The 19,623-nt window shown below is 36.9% G+C and overlaps 1 protein-coding gene across 2 annotated transcripts in view; it reads right to left on the minus strand.

Moving 5' to 3' along the window:
• Nucleotides 1-19,623, minus strand: part of LOC127801836 (serine/threonine-protein kinase TOR) — a 109,240-nt gene that overhangs the window by 84,315 nt on the left and 5,302 nt on the right. For both annotated transcript variants that reach the window (XM_052337282.1, XM_052337281.1), the window contains exons 6-14: nucleotides 9,088-9,186; nucleotides 6,853-7,012; nucleotides 6,097-6,240; nucleotides 5,838-6,007; nucleotides 5,536-5,737; nucleotides 5,240-5,434; nucleotides 2,613-2,765; nucleotides 269-390; nucleotides 49-148 (exon numbers count right to left, since the gene is read on the minus strand). In XM_052337282.1, coding sequence (XP_052193242.1) covers nucleotides 49-148; nucleotides 269-390; nucleotides 2,613-2,765; nucleotides 5,240-5,434; nucleotides 5,536-5,737; nucleotides 5,838-6,007; nucleotides 6,097-6,240; nucleotides 6,853-7,012; nucleotides 9,088-9,186 — 1,345 coding nt within the window. The remainder of the gene's footprint in view (nucleotides 1-48; nucleotides 149-268; nucleotides 391-2,612; nucleotides 2,766-5,239; nucleotides 5,435-5,535; nucleotides 5,738-5,837; nucleotides 6,008-6,096; nucleotides 6,241-6,852; nucleotides 7,013-9,087; nucleotides 9,187-19,623) is intronic.

Genomic DNA, 19,623 nt, shown 5'->3' on the forward strand with positions numbered 1-19,623 from the left:
AGAGTAAATCAATAAGAAAGATAAACGTTTAAAGAACACATCATAAACCTTGTGTATTGGAGCAATATAAGGAAGAATTAACCGTTCACAGTTGCGAATTAAACATCCAAGTAACTTAGCACTTTCTTCTCTGCATTTGCTATCAGAGCTGCCAACAAATGCAGACGGAACATATCAGGTGCTCTAGATAAGGAAAAGGTTTCAGTTTCTGTCAATAGGTTAGAAAAATAGTGTGAATGGATATAACTATAACACACTCTTATCTTACCTTTGTGCTAAATATGTCAATAACTGAATAAGATGGCGACGAAGTGCTGGAAGAACATAAGCTGGATTCTTTTCAGATAATCTTCCCGCAACAGATATTGCAAATTCTCGTACTTCAAAATCCTATAAGAATAAAGAACAAACCACGGAAAAAACCATGTATCATGGCACAGAAACATGGGGCAAAACATACAAAGGCTTTTCTAATTCCGGGATTACATCAAGAATTTGCATTAAACCCTTACATGTTTGCCCTAGTAATGGATGAACTAGTTAAACATGTCCACGTAAAGGTATCATGGTGTATCCTATTTGTAGATGACATTGTGTTGGAAGAGGACACAAAAGAATGCATGAATACTAAGCTCAAGATATAGAGAAATACTTTGGAATCTAAAGGTTTTTAAGATAATAAAATGAAAACCAAATATATAGAATGCAAGTTTAATAAAAATATAAGTGTGGGTGATGTTGTGGTAAAACTAGAAGATCAAGTCATGGCAAGAAAAGATTAGTTCAGATATTTTGCATCAATCATCCAAAAAGATGGGGGGAGATTAATAAGGATGTTATCTATAAAACTAAGGCAAGATGGTTGAAGTGAAAAAATGCATCCAACAATTTATATGATTAGTGTTCTAAAACGCGGCCTAGGCGGCTACTGAGGCGTTAGGCGCCCCCTAGCCACCGCGTGCAAATTGGTACCCCTAGGCGTCGAGCCTGATTAATAAGGCCCAATCGACGCCTCGGTGACCCAGGCAACGCCTAGCCGCTGAGGGTGAACACCCGTTTGAATTTCCCCTTTCACTTTTATATCCTCTCGTCGATTTCTCTCTCTCATTGTCATCGTCGTCGTTGCAGCCAATCGTTTCGTCGCTTTCTCTATCTCGTCGCCATCGCCAATCGTCCTTCTCAGCCACGTTCTCAGATCTCATCGCCATTCGTCCATCCATTGCCCCCATCGGTTGATGCTCGTCACTATCCATCTCCTCCGTCGTTGTGTCTGTGCGTGTGTGTATATATATATATAAAACAGTGTGTGTGTGTGTATAACAGCAATATTAACATATATATAACAACAATTTATAATTAACTAAAAGTAAAAATGAGTATTTGATGCATTTTTTTGCATTATTCAATAACATGTCTATTTTCGTCTTTTTATCACATTCTGATAGCTTATCAGCTCTTTCAAATCAAACACATAAGCATTAACTAATAACTTAAAAGCACATTTATCCAAACATATTATCAGCCTAAACATTACCCAACTTAAACGCTTTAAACAGTTTAAATACTACCCATCTTAAAAGCTCCAAAAAAATTAAAAAAAAAGCCCAGCCAAACAAAGCCCAAGAAGCTTCAATTTCAGCACTTTCTAAGTTTGAAGTTTCTTTAATCATTTTTGCAGCTCTTCTCAAGAAGCTTCGACTTTTGCAGCTCTTCTCACTTGTCTTTCCAACTTATAACAAAAAATTAAAAAAAAAAAAAAATAGCAGTTTTCCTAGGCATCGCCTAGGCGGCCAAAGCGCTAGACTCAAGTCTGGCGCCCGACTAGCACCTAGCACGTTTTAGAACATTGTAAAATTCCATTAGAGCTAAAAGAAAATTTTAATAAGACCAGCTTTGTTGTATGGAATTGAATGTTGGGCAATAAAGCACCAACATGTGCAAAATATAAGCATAATGAAGATGAGGATGTTAAGATGTGCAAGAAAAAAGGAAAATTAGCAATGACATTATTTGTAAAAAAGTTAAGAATAGCTTCTATTGAAGATAAGATACATGAGACACAATTAAGATGGTTTAGTCATATGAAAAGAAGACCAATTACGACACCTTCAAAAGAGCGGATGAAATGAAACAAGTAGCTAGCAAAAGGGTAGAGGAAAGCCAAGAAAAACTTGGTAGGAGACACTTATGTATGATATTAGTTATAAGGGCCTTACAAAAAGATAAGGTCATAGATAGAAATGACCAAATAGCTAGAATGCATATGGCCAACCCAACATAATGGGATAAAAACTTGGTATGTCATAGAATTTTGTACTAATGAGTAGACCAACCACAAATAAACCCAGCAAGAAATTTGACAAAGACAAGACAGCGACCAACTAAGGCAGCCAAGCCAAGACAGCATGAACAAAAACACAAGTAAAAAAAAAAAAGCACACAAAAAGTATTTTTATTGACTTTTTAATTGAACAAAACATCATGCCAGCTCAAGAAATGAAGAGCAATAATACAGGGCTCACCTAAAACTTACAAAGAAGCTATCACAAGACCAATAAAAAATCATACCTCATTCATCATCTAACCTACTAATTATCATTTTGAAATCATACCTCATCATTTAATGCAGCAAATATAGCACTCAAACTATCAGCCTGTGCTAGGAAGTCGTCCAAGCCTCCATTTCCATGCAGAGAAGCAAATATAGAATGTCGGACGGTGACATCAGCATCTGCCACAGCTGCAATAAGAAGCTTCTCCACAATCTGCAGAAACAGCACCATCATCATATTGTAGAGCTCACTTGTTAATTCATTTGGAACCACATTATCATTCACTCCCAAGTTGAGGATGTATTGCCTTAAAACTAAGTAATTTTAAAACCAAGAACAAATATGGATGTTGCATGTCAATGAGTAAACACACTACACTTATAAGAAAAACATGAGGACCACAAGAGACATCTGAAATACTAGAAAACATTTCCAGCTTGATGGATTGCACAAGTAGTCATAAATTAAGTTTAGCAGCACAAAATGCCAATTATCTCAATTCTCCACAAGAAAGGAATGGGAATCCTTGTTACAAGGAAACCCACAATGTATGGGACTTTCAGTAGTACATTACTCATGGCTAGACATCCTGCATTTTGCACTTGCACTAAATCAATTCCCTGACATCATTTTGGACAACCTACCAATTCAAGACGAAGTTCATAGTTTTAGATCAGTAGACCCAAAAATAAAAACCCAATAATTCTTCCAAGCATCCGAGAGTTTATAGAATCACAAAGCTCCCAAATCATAGTTGTCAAAGGTCTGAGAGTTTATAGAATCAAAAAGCTCCCAAATCATAGTTGTGAAAGGTGTCAAGCACAAAGGTGCTTGGAGACTAACGCACAAGGCACAGACTTTTTGGATGTGAAGTGCACATTTATTCAAAATTTGTAGAAAAATACTTAATACATCATTCTTTTCAATACATACCAATAGAGAGGTAAGTGCCAATCGTAAAAAATTAAATAAATAACTAGAAGAAAGAAAAACATAAAATTGTTTTATTGTTACCTAAAAACAACACAAAAATTCATTGAAATTCAGTAAAATATGAATTTCAGTGAAAAAAAAAACAAAGAAAACCAGTGAAGTGTGAAGAGTGGAAAAGAATCCGAAAATAAAGATAAAATAAAAAATAAAAAAATGTGTAAAAGCACTTATATTGATTGAGCTTGCAGGAAGAATATAATCATAAGTTATCCAAAATTTTGTATAAAAATACTTAATTTTGATGGAACTTGCTAAAACCTGGAAGGGGCTCTTCTGGTCTTTAAGTTTGAAGTGTTCATTGAAATTAAATAAATGAAACAAAAACTTGATATCAAAGAAAAAGAAAAAGAAATTAGAGCAAGTTCCATCAATATACCAGGCAGAACAAAAAAAAAATAAAGAAAAAAATGCATGTCACAGAGAAGAAACCCTAAAAATGTTGAATAAAACAAAAGCAACAGAAGAAAATGAAAGACTAGTCACTGGAGGTAGTTCGCCTGCCTCTGGCAACACTGCCAGTGAAAAGCAGGCTGCCAGAAGTAGTCCCATGTGCCAGCATGATCCGCAAACTTGCCAGAGTGTGAGCTCACTCGCCGGTAAGGCTGCCAGCAAATGGACCGTCCAGCAAACCTCATGCTACCATGTTCTTGCTCATCTCGCACCAATCAATGGGATTATGTTTTCATATTGACCAAACAACATATTCTTAAGTAACAAATCAGGCTAATACCTCTCAAAAATAATTAAAAAAAAAAAGCATAAAATATGACCCGAGCACAGAAGGCGCCTGCATTATGACTCAGTCTGAGGCGCACTTTAAGTATGGGGCCTCACCTCAGCAGTGTAGAGGTGTCTATCTGAGGCATGCTTTTGACAACTATGTCTCAGATAGATGCAGAAGCATTCAGTTTCATGGAAGCTAAGCAAGCATCAAACCAAAAATTTAATCTTTGCGACCTCAAAAAAGAATGACCAATGTCAATTAGCAGTAGCACATATAGGAGCTACTCAGCACAATCAAAAGTAGGTAAAATCACGAGCTGAAAAGTTCTCAAACAAATTCCATACCATCAGTAGATTTGACAAGCTGATCTAAATTAAAGACAGACTAATTATGGAAACTAAATAGACCTAAGAAGAATTTATTTATTGGAATAAATTATGTGATCTGGTTAAGCATGTACATTACATATGTATCTTCATATATGTTTTCTTTCCCCTCTTAAGATTTTGCAGGGCATTTGCAAAGCCCATAACTTCTGAAGGACAATGGGCATTCTTGACAGATCCAGCTCCTATATGATATAGATGGGGCAGTTGTAACATAGATTTCAAGCAAAAATTGAAGCCAAACATATTGCTGTGCAAAGTAAGGAATATATGATTTGAAAGTGACTTGCAACAAGTCTAAAGAAAAGGTTTTGACATATAAGCAAGCAGATTATTTGTTAGAAAAAATTAATAAGTTAAAGGACAACATACTTGTACAAATTCCAAGTCACCCTACAAGGCACAAAAATTAATCTTTGGCAAATTCATGTTTCACAAGGTCTTCTTTGTGCTACTTGATAAACTTACTTCAAAAAGAATGACTGAGGAATCTTCGGGTGAATATGCTATGCCCCCAAAAAGAGCTGATAACTCAGAAGATAACAAAAAATGAGACAACAAAATCATAGATTATCTCAAATCACCTCCTCAACAAGACGACGTCGCTTTCCACCTGTCCGACTGGACCTGCTAGTACTAAATTGCACGCAACCCATGCCAGAGAAAGAATTTGCTATCAATCTGCAGCAACACAGTGCAGCATCTTTCCTTGTAGCTCCATCTTCATCTTCCAAATATACAACTACTGTAGCCCTTGCAAACTCAAGAAGATCATGACCCTAGAACAAAAATAGCTTCACATTGTAATGACCAAAAAAAAAAGGCACAAGGCATACCATAAAAGACAGCAGGAAATACCAGAAAAGACAAGTACACAGACCTTGAAATTAAAACAAGCAAGAGTTTGCAAAGCAAGTTGCACTAGAGCAGAACAGCTAAGTTCTGTGATATGCTGAGTGGTATTTGTAATATTTCCACGACTGGAAACAGATGGCCTAGCCTGGGGATAATGAGTTTTTGAAAGAACCATTGAAATGCAATCCAGCAAACGAACTTGAATAGTTGGCAGCAACAATGGGATACTGTAATTCCACGATCATTGTAGGTCAAATTCAAAATCATCTCATTGTATCAGCCCCCACAAAAATGTGTAGGAAAAGTGAATTTGATGTTCTAGCCCACCTGATGGTTATTTGCTCAAGAGCTTCCACCAGAGTGGAGGAAAGACCAGCAGAAAACATAGCATCCAAAAGGCCACGAACATGAGGTTCCATTGCAGGCCCCATGGCTTTTGCAATGTTTCCAACACAGGCCAAAGCCTCAAGTGAGGGTCTCCCTCTACGAGGAGCAATCTACAAATAGCTTAACAGATTAATGCACAGTAATTAATGAAGACATGAAAATTTGGCATGAGACTAGCATTAATGGTCCAGAAACAGACCGCATCCCGTAAATGAGACGTTATTGTCGGCAAATAGTTAACAAGTTCACCATCCAAAGCAGCAGCCATCTCTCCAAGAGCAACAAACCCACTAGCCCGTTCAGCAGGTATTTTAAGAACTTCAAGAATATGATTCATGCATATCTGCACAAAAAAAAACTTTATTAGTCACAAGATGGAGAAACCAACAAATACAACCAGTTTGGTTATATCATCCTCAATAGTAAAATCCCATTAAAACTGAAAGAAAAATTTTATAGGACAGCTATAAGACCAGTTTTGTTGTATGGCTCAAAATGTTGGGCAGTCAAATACCAGCATAAGCAAAAGACCAGCATAACGGAGATGAGGATGCTAAGATGGATGTGTGGTCATACAAGAAAAGATAAAATTAGAAACGAGATTATTCATAATAAGGTAGGAGTAGTGCCAATCGAGGAGAAGATAAAAGAGACTAGACTAAGATGGTTTGGTCAGGTGAGAAGAATATCAAGAGACGCTCATGTGAGGACAGTTGATGAAATGGAACAATTAGTCAAAAAAAGAGATAGAGGCAGATCCAAGAAGACTTTGGAAGAGACATTAAAGTTTGATATGAAGTGTATGGGCCTAAATGAAGATATGACAAAAAGATAGAAATACATGGAAGTCTAGAATTCATGTAGCCGACCCCACGTAGTGGGATAAAGACTAGATATGTTGTTTTTTTTTATCATCCTCAATGGCATAGCTAAACAGTAAAGATAGTTGACTAACCGTTAGATAGCTGGAAACAAAACGGTCACGCAAGAAATGAGCAATGCGAGGTAGCAGTGAAGTTATGCTAAGCCGAACAAGCCGATCCCGGTGTTGTAGGTATCTGAGAACAATCTCTGCAACTTCTCTATACCTTGACATCATGAACTCACCTGTATTCCTATCCACATAAAACTTGGTTTATTTATGTGGTTAAATTAATAAGTCACCAAACAAGGGGTTCCTAGAAGGCACTAAACTAACAGTTAAGCATTCTAAGTCACAATAACAATCACAAGACTTAATCCCACTAGATGGGGTCTACTACATGAATTCTAGCACTTCAAGTTTCTAGAGTTCATTATAAAAAATCTGGCAATTTTGATGTGTCAAGGATAGATCTACTTCATGCTGAGCATGGATAAGAGGAGGACAGGGAAGCAAATGATGTATTTTAATATTAGCAGCAGGCAGTTAATTCTCAGTTGCTTATGTGACTAGTTAGTTTTAATTATGTTTCAACAAACAACAATATTTGCTCAGTTTGTACTGCCAGCTGTCAGTAACAGTTAGTTTGTTAGAGATTCTGTTGACTAATATATAAACTCAACAAATCTCATTGCATCATTGAGATTCAGATTAAGAGTTTGAGTTTGAATTTCAGTCTTTTGTTCTTGATGACATGATTGGGATACCCCCCCCCCCCCCCCCAAAAAAAAAGCATGAACATTAAACTCTGGTTACGGAGGGGAAATGTCATTAGCCTTGTTAGACTACAAACAAATTAACACAATAGACAAATATACAAAAGTTGAATATGCAAGTTGTAACATGTAAATAGCTTACCACTAGCAACAGAGTTATATTTTGTCTTTTTTTCTACCAAGTTTAAAAAGAATGCTTGATATAAAACTTAGATGTAGTCATAAATGAAGATCAATCGAAGCTAAAACTAATGTAGTCAACCCCACCTAGAAGGATAAAGGCTTGATGTTATTACTATTGTATAATAATAGAAATGTCGATAATACTAATATTATAAATAGCAAAATTGAATTAAAAAGTAACAACAGTATTTATTTTATGATGACAATAATATAATTACTAATTCTTAACATTCTAATAACACCATTAGTAATAGTAACATGATATTACATTATATAATAAGTATAACCATTTTGATCACAATTTTCAGTTTGGAAGATAAGAAAATAGTCATCTCATGGGGGAATCTGCTAGCCTGATGACAAAAGATATCAGAGCCAGCTCAATGGTCGCGTGAGGGTGCGGATTTGGCTGTAGTAGGGTCAGGCAAAGGCAAGAAGAGGAGGGCATGCATCTTCAAGGATTGCATAGCAGCGGTATGACTGGAGGCATTCTGTGCCAAGTGGTCCGAGGTGGAGAAGGCAAGGAACACTTAATGTTGACTTGTCGGGGAGCTTAGCCAGAGAGGCAGGAGCAGGTCGGGTTTCAGCCGAAATGAAGGCTGATGCTGATTTACATTGTTTTCACAAAGAGGATGGCTCCCCCCCCCCCCCCCCCCCCCCCCCCCCCCCGCGGCGGGGGTGGCTAACAAACTGCTCAAGGTGGAGGCACCGCATGAGTTCTATGTTCAACAATTGAACACATTTTCTAAATTTTCTTTGAAAAGATGAAGTAAAAACTAGAGATGGAAAACCAGAAAACACTTTTTGTAACTATACAGGCCCTAACATTTTACAAGATTTATTTCAAATTTCAATTCTCCCAATATTTTATGTAAAAAATCAAAGTTTACATTGCAATATATGCAATTAAAATAAATTATTGATTGATCACATCCTTTTGTGGTAAGAGTTGTTTTGGGTGGAGGAATGAAGGGCATAAGATTTTTTTTCTATTGGGGTGAAGCTGGGAAAAGGGAGCTTGTGGCAGCTCCCCCATGTCCCCCACCCCCCTCCTCTCAAAATAATGAAAAGAACCAACAAAAGAATGGACCAAAATATCAACTAGTTGAACTTATTAAAACATGTGTGTATATTTATGAACTAGTTGCCTCTCACTTGCATAGCCATACATTAACAACCCTATATCTCAAGGAACATGTATTAGAATTTCCAGAGGTGGCCGTATAGATAAACATGGTAATCATAGAAGGAGTTGGAAAGAATTACATATCAAAAATATCTGCACTTGATGTTTAGACAAAATTAAACTAGCAAAACCAATAATTAAGCCATTAAATCCACAAAAAGCATAATCAACATCTCAGCAAACCTTAGAAGCTCGCCAACAGCAAGTAGAGAACCATGTATGCTATGAACAGGTGCATTTCTACCCAGCCCATCCTGTGTAGCCTCAAACATACGATAATACCTGCCAAAGGCAAAGAAACAAGGAAGTGGTCTCAGGAATTAACAGAATTCAAAAGAAATGTATGGCATTATGCATTCCACAGAGCAAGAATGCAAATCCACTTTCAAAACAAACCTGAACACTTGCACATTCCTAAATAAGAGCAAAACAAAATATCAAGTAATAACCAACCACATTTAATTTTCATAGAAAATCACATACATTATGGATCCCTAAAAAGCATGGTTTAAAAATCATGCCTAATATTTGTAGGCACGCCAAAATCAAAACACATCCTATTATTTTATACATCTTAAGGACTAGAGAAGTTTCAGACATTTGAGGACATTGAAGTTCATAAATTAAGTAGACATAAAATATATTAAATTTAAGGGATGTAAAATAAAAGAATGTGAAAAGTGTATTTCATAAAAGAAGAGTAAGATGACTTATCCACATGCATCCTATTCTAATATAAGGGAACGATATATTCTAAGGATCTACACAAAATACATACAAATCATCTAAGTATATATAGTTAGGTAATATAGATCATAATCAAATATCACGATCCTCTTAACAAGGGGAAATAATTTAAAGGTTAATGATTACATCAAAACAACCTGTACTTAAATGTATTAGTTCCTCCTGCACTCCAAGTTCTACTTTAGGGTCATAAAGCCTTTTTCTACTGCAAGTAAAGCTCTAAATAATTGACATTATGATTTTCCAGCACTATTTTTCATAGATTTGTATTGTCAATGTAACTTTTAGAAGTCAATTCACATTCTAAACATCATGCCACCAACCTTAACTTGTTTGGGATAAAGTGCAATTATGATGATAGCGTTGCTATAATATAAGAAATTGTTAAAACTTAAGCAAGAAAAATCGTATCTTATTTCCAGCAAACTAGGACTTAATATATACAGTTCTGAGGGATAACAACCTATTTCCTTAAAAATAGGACACGCTATCTAACCACCTAATCCGAAACCAAACAAAAAGATAAGGATCAAGACTTGGCCCACTTTTGACCATAACAAGTAGTTCTTAACCAAAAAATAACCAACAAATAAAGGATAAAACAATGAGACATAAACACATCGAATAAACCTGATAAAACTAAGAAAAGATAAACTCCTTATCTCCTGACACTCCCCCTCAAGCTAGTGGATGGATATCCTCCATTCCCAACTTGCTTGTTTTTCTTTGAAAAACTGCACCTGGAAGACTTTTAATAAGTCTGCAAGTTGATCTCCTATAGACACAAATGGTGTACAAATTAGACTACTTTCCAACTTTTCTTTTATAAAATGCATGTCAACTTCCACATGTTTAGTGCAGTCATGTTGCACCGGATTGTGTGCAATATTAATGGCTAACTTATTATCACAATATCACTTCATAGGAGCCTTCCACCTGATTTTCAGTTTTTCTAAAATTATTTTTACCGATAACAACTCACAAATTCCAAGAGCCATTAACCTAAATTGAGTCTTTGCACTTGACCTTGCCACAACACCTTACTTCTTACTCCTCCAAGTCACAATATTTCCCCCTAGGAATGTGCAATACTCAGATGTTGATCTCATGTCCATCACTGACCCTACATAGTCAACGTTTGTATAGACTTCAAGAGTTAGTTCTCGTCCCCTTTTGAACAAAATTCCCTAACCTGGTGTACCTTTTAAGTAATGCAAAATTCGATGCACTGCTTTCAGGTGTACCTCCTTAAGATTGTGCATGAATTGGCTAACTCCAACAGCATATGCCATGTTTGGCCTAATATGTGACAGATAAATGAGCCTCCCAACTAGTCGTTGGTAGAGGCTCTTATTTGTTGCTGCATCTTCTAGATTGTCACCAAGTTAATGATTAGGCTCAATAGGGGTTTCAGTAGGTCTCCATCCTAGCATACATGTGTCTATTAAAAGATCAAGAATATACTTCTGTTGAGATATAAAAATCCCCTACTAAGAGTGAGCTACTTCGATACCCAATAAATACTTTAGCTTGCCTAACTCCTTAATTTCAAACTCCTTTATCAAACACTTCTTTAAACTTTTCATTCCTTCCAAGTCATCCCCTGTCATTATAATGTCATCCACATAAATCAATAAAATATAGCTTTTCGAAAATAAAATGCCTTACAAACAGAGTATGATCACCTTGGCTTTACTTGTATCCCAAACTTAGCAAAACTTCGATAAATCTTCCAAACCATACTCTTGAAGACTATTTCAAACCATATAGAGCTTTATTCAATTTGCATACAACATCCTTTCCTGCTTTTGAACATAATCCTGGTGGCATGTCCATATAAATTTCTTCCTCTAGATCTCCATGGAAAAAAGCATTTTTCACATTAAATGGTTGCAATTTCCATCTAAGGTTAGCTGCTAGAGACAACAATATCCTTATTGTGTTCATTTTTGCAACTAGAGCAAAGGTTTCAAGATAATTCACACCATAGGTTTGGGCATAGCATAGTTGTTAAAGGCGCACCTAAGCGCAAGGCACCAGTTCAGCGCCTCGCCCGGGCTAAGGCAAGGCGATTTCAGCGAGGCCCTCGCCTTGCACGGTGAGGCACGCCTTATGAAACTTAGGTTTTAATTAAAACCCGGGCAACCCAATTCCTCCCCCTCTTCTCAGTTTCAGCATGTATACATTACAACATATTTACATTTCTTTAGTTTAAGTAAATGTAGACATTTACTTTAATACATAAATGTAAATAAGAAAGTACCCCCCTTTGGATTCAATAAAAATATCTAAAAAATCAAAATCCATAACAATAAGAAAATAGAATTTTGGTTTTAATACAAACTCAGGATTTAGCGATTTTACCACCCCCCAAAATACATACCTACTATTTCTTGAAAAATTCATTAAAAATCATTTTAACAACAATGAATATTAGCTATCAAAATACCGAGAGATAGTTTTTCAAAATGAAAACATTTTCTTCCATGTCTCCATATTATGCGCTAATCTTCCAGACTTAGAAAAATAGCATTTTTCAAAATGAAAACATTTTCTTGATTGTGGACTTGTAGTGTTTATATGTTTGTTTAGAACTTTGCATGATGATTGGTACTTGTTTGAGTTTGAGACTTTAAGTTTGAACTTTGATGATGTTTCTAGTTTAGAATTTACATGATGAATGAATCAATTTTGATGTTGTTAGTTTAGAATTTGAAGATAATGAATCATTAATGATATGCATGTGTTATTATTGATAATTTGATAGTTTTTTATGATTTTACAAGATTTTGAGTTTTTTTTCTAAGAGGCGCGCCTCACCTCGTGCGCCTCGCGCCTCAAGCTCCAGAACCCTTTAGGCCTCGCACCTTTCAAAACTATGGGGCATAGCCCGTAGCAACCAATCTTGCTTTATATCTTTCTAATGACCCATCTGAGTTATATTTAACTATGAATATCCACCTACACCCCACTGGTTCCTTCCCTTTAGGGCAGCCTTACAAGATCCCATGTCCTTTTTTTTCTAGTGCCTGCATCTCTACCTTCATAGCATTCCTCCAATTCTCATTACTTAATGCCTCAGATACTGTTTTTGGTATGGGAATGGAACTTATGTTTGTAAGGAAAGCTTTATGACTAGGGGACAGATTTTTGAAGGACATAAATAGGTGTAGAGGGTGCTTTGTGCAAGCTCTAGTTCCTTTACAATTAGCAATAGGAAGTTCACTATCCCTTGAGTTAGATGGGTTAGCAACAGGTTCAATCTCATTAGGAGAGGTAGAAGGAGAAGTGATTACCTCATTATGATAAGTAACAGGACTAGGTGCTAATTCGGATGCTTGAATAGGTGCCGAAAGAGTAGTTGGTCCCTTTCTTCTTGAGTATACCTAAAGTGGACAGTGTATAGGCTCCTAGGTTGGACCATCTTGTATATGTTCTTGGGTTTTGGATTGAGTATTAGATGTAGGTTGTTGTAAGGGTGAAACAGTAGGGTTGTAAGTGTGGAACATAGTGGAGTAATGAGGATGAAAATTCGAGGAGGAAAAAATCTCTGTCCTTATCCTCAATTATTAAGGTCTCCCCCTGAAAAGAATGCTAAGTAAAATATTGATTTTGTTCAACAAATATAACATCCACTGGTACAAAGAATTTCTTGGTTGGTGGATGGAAACACTTATAACCTTTTTGAGTAGGTGAATACCGCACAAAGATGTATCTAAGAGCTCTAGAATCAAGTTTTTCCTTGTGTTGAGAGTGTAAATGAACAAATGCTACACACTCTAGGCATAAGGCCATCGAAAATTGAAACCTGTGGAAAGAATTGAGAATACAATTGGAGTGGACTTTGGGAATTTAGGTTTCTCTAAGACAATCTATTTACAAGATGAGTAGTAGTTAAAATGGCTTCCCCCCAATACTATTTTGGAACATTTCTTTGAAATAGGAGAGTCCATGTAATAGTAAGAAGGTGTACATTCTTCCTCTCGACCACCCCATTTTATCGTGGGGTATTATATTAAGACAAGAAGATTCATGAATTATGCCTCTTGCTTGGAAATAGAAAGTAAGGAACTGTTTGAAATAGTCCTTAACATTATTGGACTAAATTCTTTTAATTTCAACATTGAATTGAGTTCTCACCATATTATAGAAAACTGAAAATATAGAACTCACTTCAGATTTGTTCTTTAAAAGATAAACCCATGGGGCACGAGTACAATCATCAATAAAAGACACAAATTACCGAGCTCCAGTGATGTTAGAAATGGGAGAGTGACCCCATATGTCACTATGGATAAGAGCAAATGGAAGAAAACTTCTTTTCATATTAATTGGAAAGGATGTTCTCTTATCCTTTGCAAGTTCACATATATCACACTGAAAGTCCTCTCCAACTAATCCTTTGAATAATAAAGGATACATTAATCTAAGAACATTAAAAGATGGAAACCAAAACGTAGGTGTTGTAACCAAATTCTTTCTTTTTGTGACTTTGAGCACTCAGTTAGAAAAGATAGTGGGGAGAACTTAGCTATCCTATTCTCCTGTCCACTTTGTTCCTCTAGATAGTAGAGACCCTCTTTCTCTCTAACATGCCCAATCATCCTCCTCGTGTCTTATAACTAAATTTCACAATGAAAGGGATGAAAAATCACCTAACAATTAGAATATGTGGTGAGTTTTTGGATTGAAACAAGGTTAGTAAACAACTTAAGTACATGCAAGGCATTCCTTAATATAAGAGTCATTGATGTAAACATCTCCTTGACCAGCTATCATAGTAGTTGTACCATTAGCTATAGTTATCTTTCCATTGCTATGACAAGGGGTATGTGAAATAAATTTTTGAGAGGAACAGGTTATATGATACGTGGCCCCTGAATCAGTGGTGCAAGCACCTAAGAGGGTAGTATTTGAGGCATTTAGAGCATGAAAGAAAGAAGAAATACCTGAAAAAAGTTTAGATACAGGTAACTGATCCATTTGATTTCTTTAGGGACCCAAGTAACTGTTTCAACTTTGTAATTTCTTCCTTATTAAATTCAATCAATAATTCTAGAGAATCCCCTTCCCCAGATTGTTGAGTGTTTGCCACATATGCCTACTCTTCTCTTTTTTGCTTGTCTGATGTCCCTTTGTTCTCAACTTGAGGTTCGCCATGTAGCTTCCAACATTTATCTATGGTATGTCTAGGTTTCTTACAATAAGTACACCGCAATATATCCTTGTTTGACCGAGATCCATCTAGTGTTCTTTTAGCCTCACCTCCTTGTTTAGAATCGGAATGATGTAGGGTCACTTTTCTTGTCATTAGAGCTGAATTATCTACCGTAAGAGCCTCAAGCATAACTCCTCTCCTTCCTTCCTCAGCACGAACAATAAATAAATCTTGTCTTTTTCAACAAACCTTTCTAAAAGGGCTACATCCTCACTGCAGGTCATCATGATGCACTAATAATGATCCATCTCCAACCATAAAGTCTGCAGGAGATTGGAGTATTCAGTGATTGACCGGTTTCCTTGCTTTGTAGTTGAGATTTTTGTTCCAATCTCATAAATCTGGGCTACATCTTGAACTTTAGAGTAAGTCTGATTAACAGCATCCCAAATTTCTTCAATTGTGCTTAGGAACATGACAGTGTCACTCATCATTGGAAGCATTGAATTCCATAACCAAGACATTATCATAGTATTTTTCATCCCAAGCCTCAAAGGTAGGATCCCCTTTTTTAGGTCCAGTGCCAAGCAAATGGCTCATCTTGCCTCTTCCTTTCAAGAACATACGAACTAGTTGGTACCATTTTAGATAATTCTTACCATTTAGCCTATAACCTTCCTCAGCTTAGGATCCTATTCTAGGAGGAAGAATAGGATCCTAAGCTGTATATAAACATCTCTCGTGAGTTTATTCAAGTCTTTCATCGTTCTAAGACTTGCTTCATGGTATTAGAGCCTTGTTCCGATTTTCTATAATCAGCATTTCATAAGCTACAATCGAGAACATGGCAGATCATCATCAGAATCCTACTCTAATTGAGGAATCGGCCACAAGCTCTCCAAGTGTTCTTCCTCATCTTCCTTCTGCAGCGAGTTATTCCAACAGTCCGATTGATCACCATCCACTACAAATCACTCACCATAAACTAAATGGGAGTAATTTTAGGGAGTGGTCTCAATCTGTGATGTTGGTTATCAAATGGAAAGGAAAATCTTGTTACTTAACTGGATCTATTCCTTCTCCATCAACAACAGCAGCTACATATGGTGTTTGAGAGGCTGAAAACTCCACCATAATGGCCTAGTTAATAAACTCAATGGAGCCTAAGATTGGTAGGGCCTATCTATTTTATAAAACTGCAAAAGAGGTGTGGGATTCTGTCCAAGAGATGTACTCGGACCTGGAGAATTCATCCCAATGCTTTGAGATCCAATCTGTCATCAAAACAACTCGCCAAGGTATTTTAACCGTTACTGATTATTTTAATCTTTTGATTGAGCTATGGAATGAGATGGATCTTTTCTACACTGTTAATTGGAAGTGTTCAGAAGATAGTGATCTATACAATAAAATGATTGAAAAGGATAGGGTGTTTGATTTTCTCCATGGGTTGAATCCGGAGTTGGATGAAGTTAGAGGGAGAATATTGGGGACAAAGCCCCTGCCCTCCCACAAGGAGGTTTTGTCGAAAGTAAGAAGGGAAGAGATCAGGCCTAGGGTGATGTTAAATCAGCAAAGTGAAGTTGCTATGACCAACCAAAACTCAGCTCTTGCTACATTTACATGGGAGGAATCTTTACCAAAGAATTCAGGAAGAGACAAACAATGGTGTGACCACTGCAAGAAGCCTTACCATACCAAGGAGACTTGCTGGAAACTCCATAACAAACCAGTCAATTGGAAGCCACGAAACAAGAAGGAATCTGCACGATCATCCTATGTAGCAAAAGTACCAACAGAAGCTGGAAAAAATACTAATTTAAATCTGACTAAGGATCTTATTCAAGCCTTGTATAGGCTCCTTAACCAAGGTACAACATTCTCCAGCCCTCCGAAGGCATCTACTGCAATACAAGGTAATTTTTCCTACTCTTTAGTTTCAAAAAGGCTTCCTAAGAATGTTTGGATAGTAGACACCGGTGCATCCGATCATATGGCTAGTTCAGCTTCTTACATGACAGAATATATACCATGTACTACCTCTATTGAAATCTCTATGGCCGATGGAACTACTACTCCTGTTATGGGGTTTGGGACTATTTGTATTTCTGGACTAAAATTGAAATCAGTCCTGCATGTCCCTGGTTTACAATGCAATTTATTATCAGTGCATAAGATTACCCGAGATATGAACTGTTATGTCACTTTCTTCCCTTCCTATTGCTTGTTTCAGGACCAAGTCTCGGGGAGGATGATTGGCAATGCTAGGACAAGAGATGGCTTATACTATCTAATAGAGGATACCTCAGTTTCTGAGGCAAATAAGGATGGTTTAACAGCCACTACTAATGCCAAAATTCTTTTATGGCATAAAAGATTAGGACATCCAAGTTTTCCTACTTACAGTTTTTGTACCCTCAATTTTTCATCAATAAAAATCAGAATTTTGCATGTGACCAGTGCACTCTTGCTAAACAAACCCAGGCCTCACATCCTATTCAATCCTATAAACCATCTACTCCTTTTCATTTAATTCACAGCAATATTTGGGGACCATCTAAACACTCAAATATTTCTGGTTCTCAATGGTTTATTACGTTCATTGATGATGACACTAGGGCTTGTTGGGTCTACCTAATGCAAAAAAAATCAGAAGCCAGTTTTATCTTCAAGAAATTTCATAAACTAATCTTGAATATGTTTCAAACCTCCATTCACATCCTTCGAACCGATAATGGTCAAGAATATTTCTCTCATGACCTTACAAACTATCTCTCAGAACATGGTATTTATCATCAAAGTTCATGCCCTTATACGCCACAACAAAATGGCATTGCAGAAAGAAAAAATAGGCACATCTTAGAGGTGGCCCGAGCAATGATGTTTATTACAAATGTTCCCTATTCTTATTGGGGAGAAGCTATGCTTACAGCAGCTTATTTAATTAATCGCCTCCCCTCCAAACCCTTGGTTTTAAGACTCCTCTTGATCTTCTTTGTCAGTACTTCCCAAATAATGTGTTCCCTAATTCTATTTCTCCTAAGATCTTTGGTTGTGTTGTGTACATACACAACCACAATCCTTCCGGTACCAAACTTGACCCAAAGGCCATCAAATGCATTTTTATTGGGTATTCTCCTTCCCAAAAAGGTTATAAGTGTTATTGTCCTAACACTTGGAAGATTTTTTGTGACCACCGATGCTACATTTTATGAAGATCTCTCATTTTACCAATCATCTGGTATTCCTACTGTCAATCAGCCCTCTCATTCCCACTTACTCTCCATTGATCATCTGCTGCCAGTATGCTCTCAAGGGGGAGAATTACCACCTGAAAACATACTGGCAGAACAATCTTAGTCATCACCTATGTCGAATGTAGTCATCTTTCCTAAACCCATGTCCTATTCTGATGCTGATAATCCACCGCCTGGCTTAAGAGCTGATAATCTTGTGTACTCAAGACGTCCTCAGCCTAAACATTGCCAATCATCACTTCCAGAAACTAGTCAAGATATTGGTTCATCAGAGGACAACTCACAAAGGGATGAGACAGAAACTGGCCAGCCTGCCAGTGACAAAGATGATCTTGATTGGGCTATGCCAATTGCTCTAAGGAAGGGGGTAAGATCATGTGTAAAGTACCCCATGAGTAATCATCTATCTTACTCTAAATTGTCTCCCCCGTTCAAAGGTTTTGTGGCAAAAATCGACAGCATCCGAGTACCAAAAAATGTTCAAGAAGCTATGAGTGATCCCAAATGGAAGAATGTTGTTATGGAGGAAATGAATGCTCTTATAAAAAACAATACTTGGGACATTGTCACATTACCTACTAACCAAAAAATAGTAGGATGCAGATGGGTTTTTTCAGTAAAACACAATGCTAATGGAAGTGTGGAACGATACAAGGCCAGGCTGGTAGCCCAAGGTTTCACATAAACCTATGGGATTGACTATGAAGAAACATTTGCTCCAGTGGCAAAGCTTAATTCTATTCGAGTACTAATCTCTCTTGTTTTGAACAAGGTGTTGGTTATGATACAGTGTGCAAGCTGAAAAAATCTTTATATGGACTTAAACAATCTCCACGAGCATGGTTCAAGAAGTTTAGTACGACTCTAAACTGGGTAGGATATAAGCAAGGGCAACCTAATCATACCTTATTTATAAAACACACGGCAAGAGGAAAGAAAGTTATATTAAATGTGTATGTTGATGATATTATTGTTACAGGAGATGATTTACAGGAAATTGAGAACTTAAAACCGCAATTAAGGGCAGAATTTGAGGTAAAAGATCTAGGAATCATGAGGTATTTCCTAGGAATGGAGGTTGCTAGGAGCAAGGAAGGTTTTTTCATCTCACAACGAAAGTATACTTTAGATTTACTAAAGGATACAGGTATGATGGGATGCAGGCCAGCTGGAACTCCCTTAGAGAAGGGCTGGAAAAATGATGAGGAAGGAAAGGATATTCTGGTAGATAAGGAAAGGTACCAACGATTGGTTGGAAGGCTCATATATTTGTCACTAACAAGACCCAACATAGCCTATGCAGTCAGTGTGGTAAGTCAAGATATGCACTCTCCTACTCAAAAACATTTACAAGCAGTGTTTCATGTTCTTAGGTATTTAAAAGGAACACCTGGAAATAGCCTATTATTCCAGAAGACCAACGAAAGTGGGATAGAAGGCTTTGTGAATGCTGACTGGGCAGGATCTCGTGAGGATAGCAGGTCAACCTCAGGCTATTGTACCAAGCTATGGGGAAATGTGGTGACATGGAGGAGCAAAAAACAATCAGTGGTGGCT

This window comes from Diospyros lotus, chromosome 5, assembly GCF_014633365.1.
Source record: "Diospyros lotus cultivar Yz01 chromosome 5, ASM1463336v1, whole genome shotgun sequence".
In the NCBI taxonomy this organism is placed as follows: Eukaryota; Viridiplantae; Streptophyta; class Magnoliopsida; order Ericales; family Ebenaceae; genus Diospyros; species Diospyros lotus.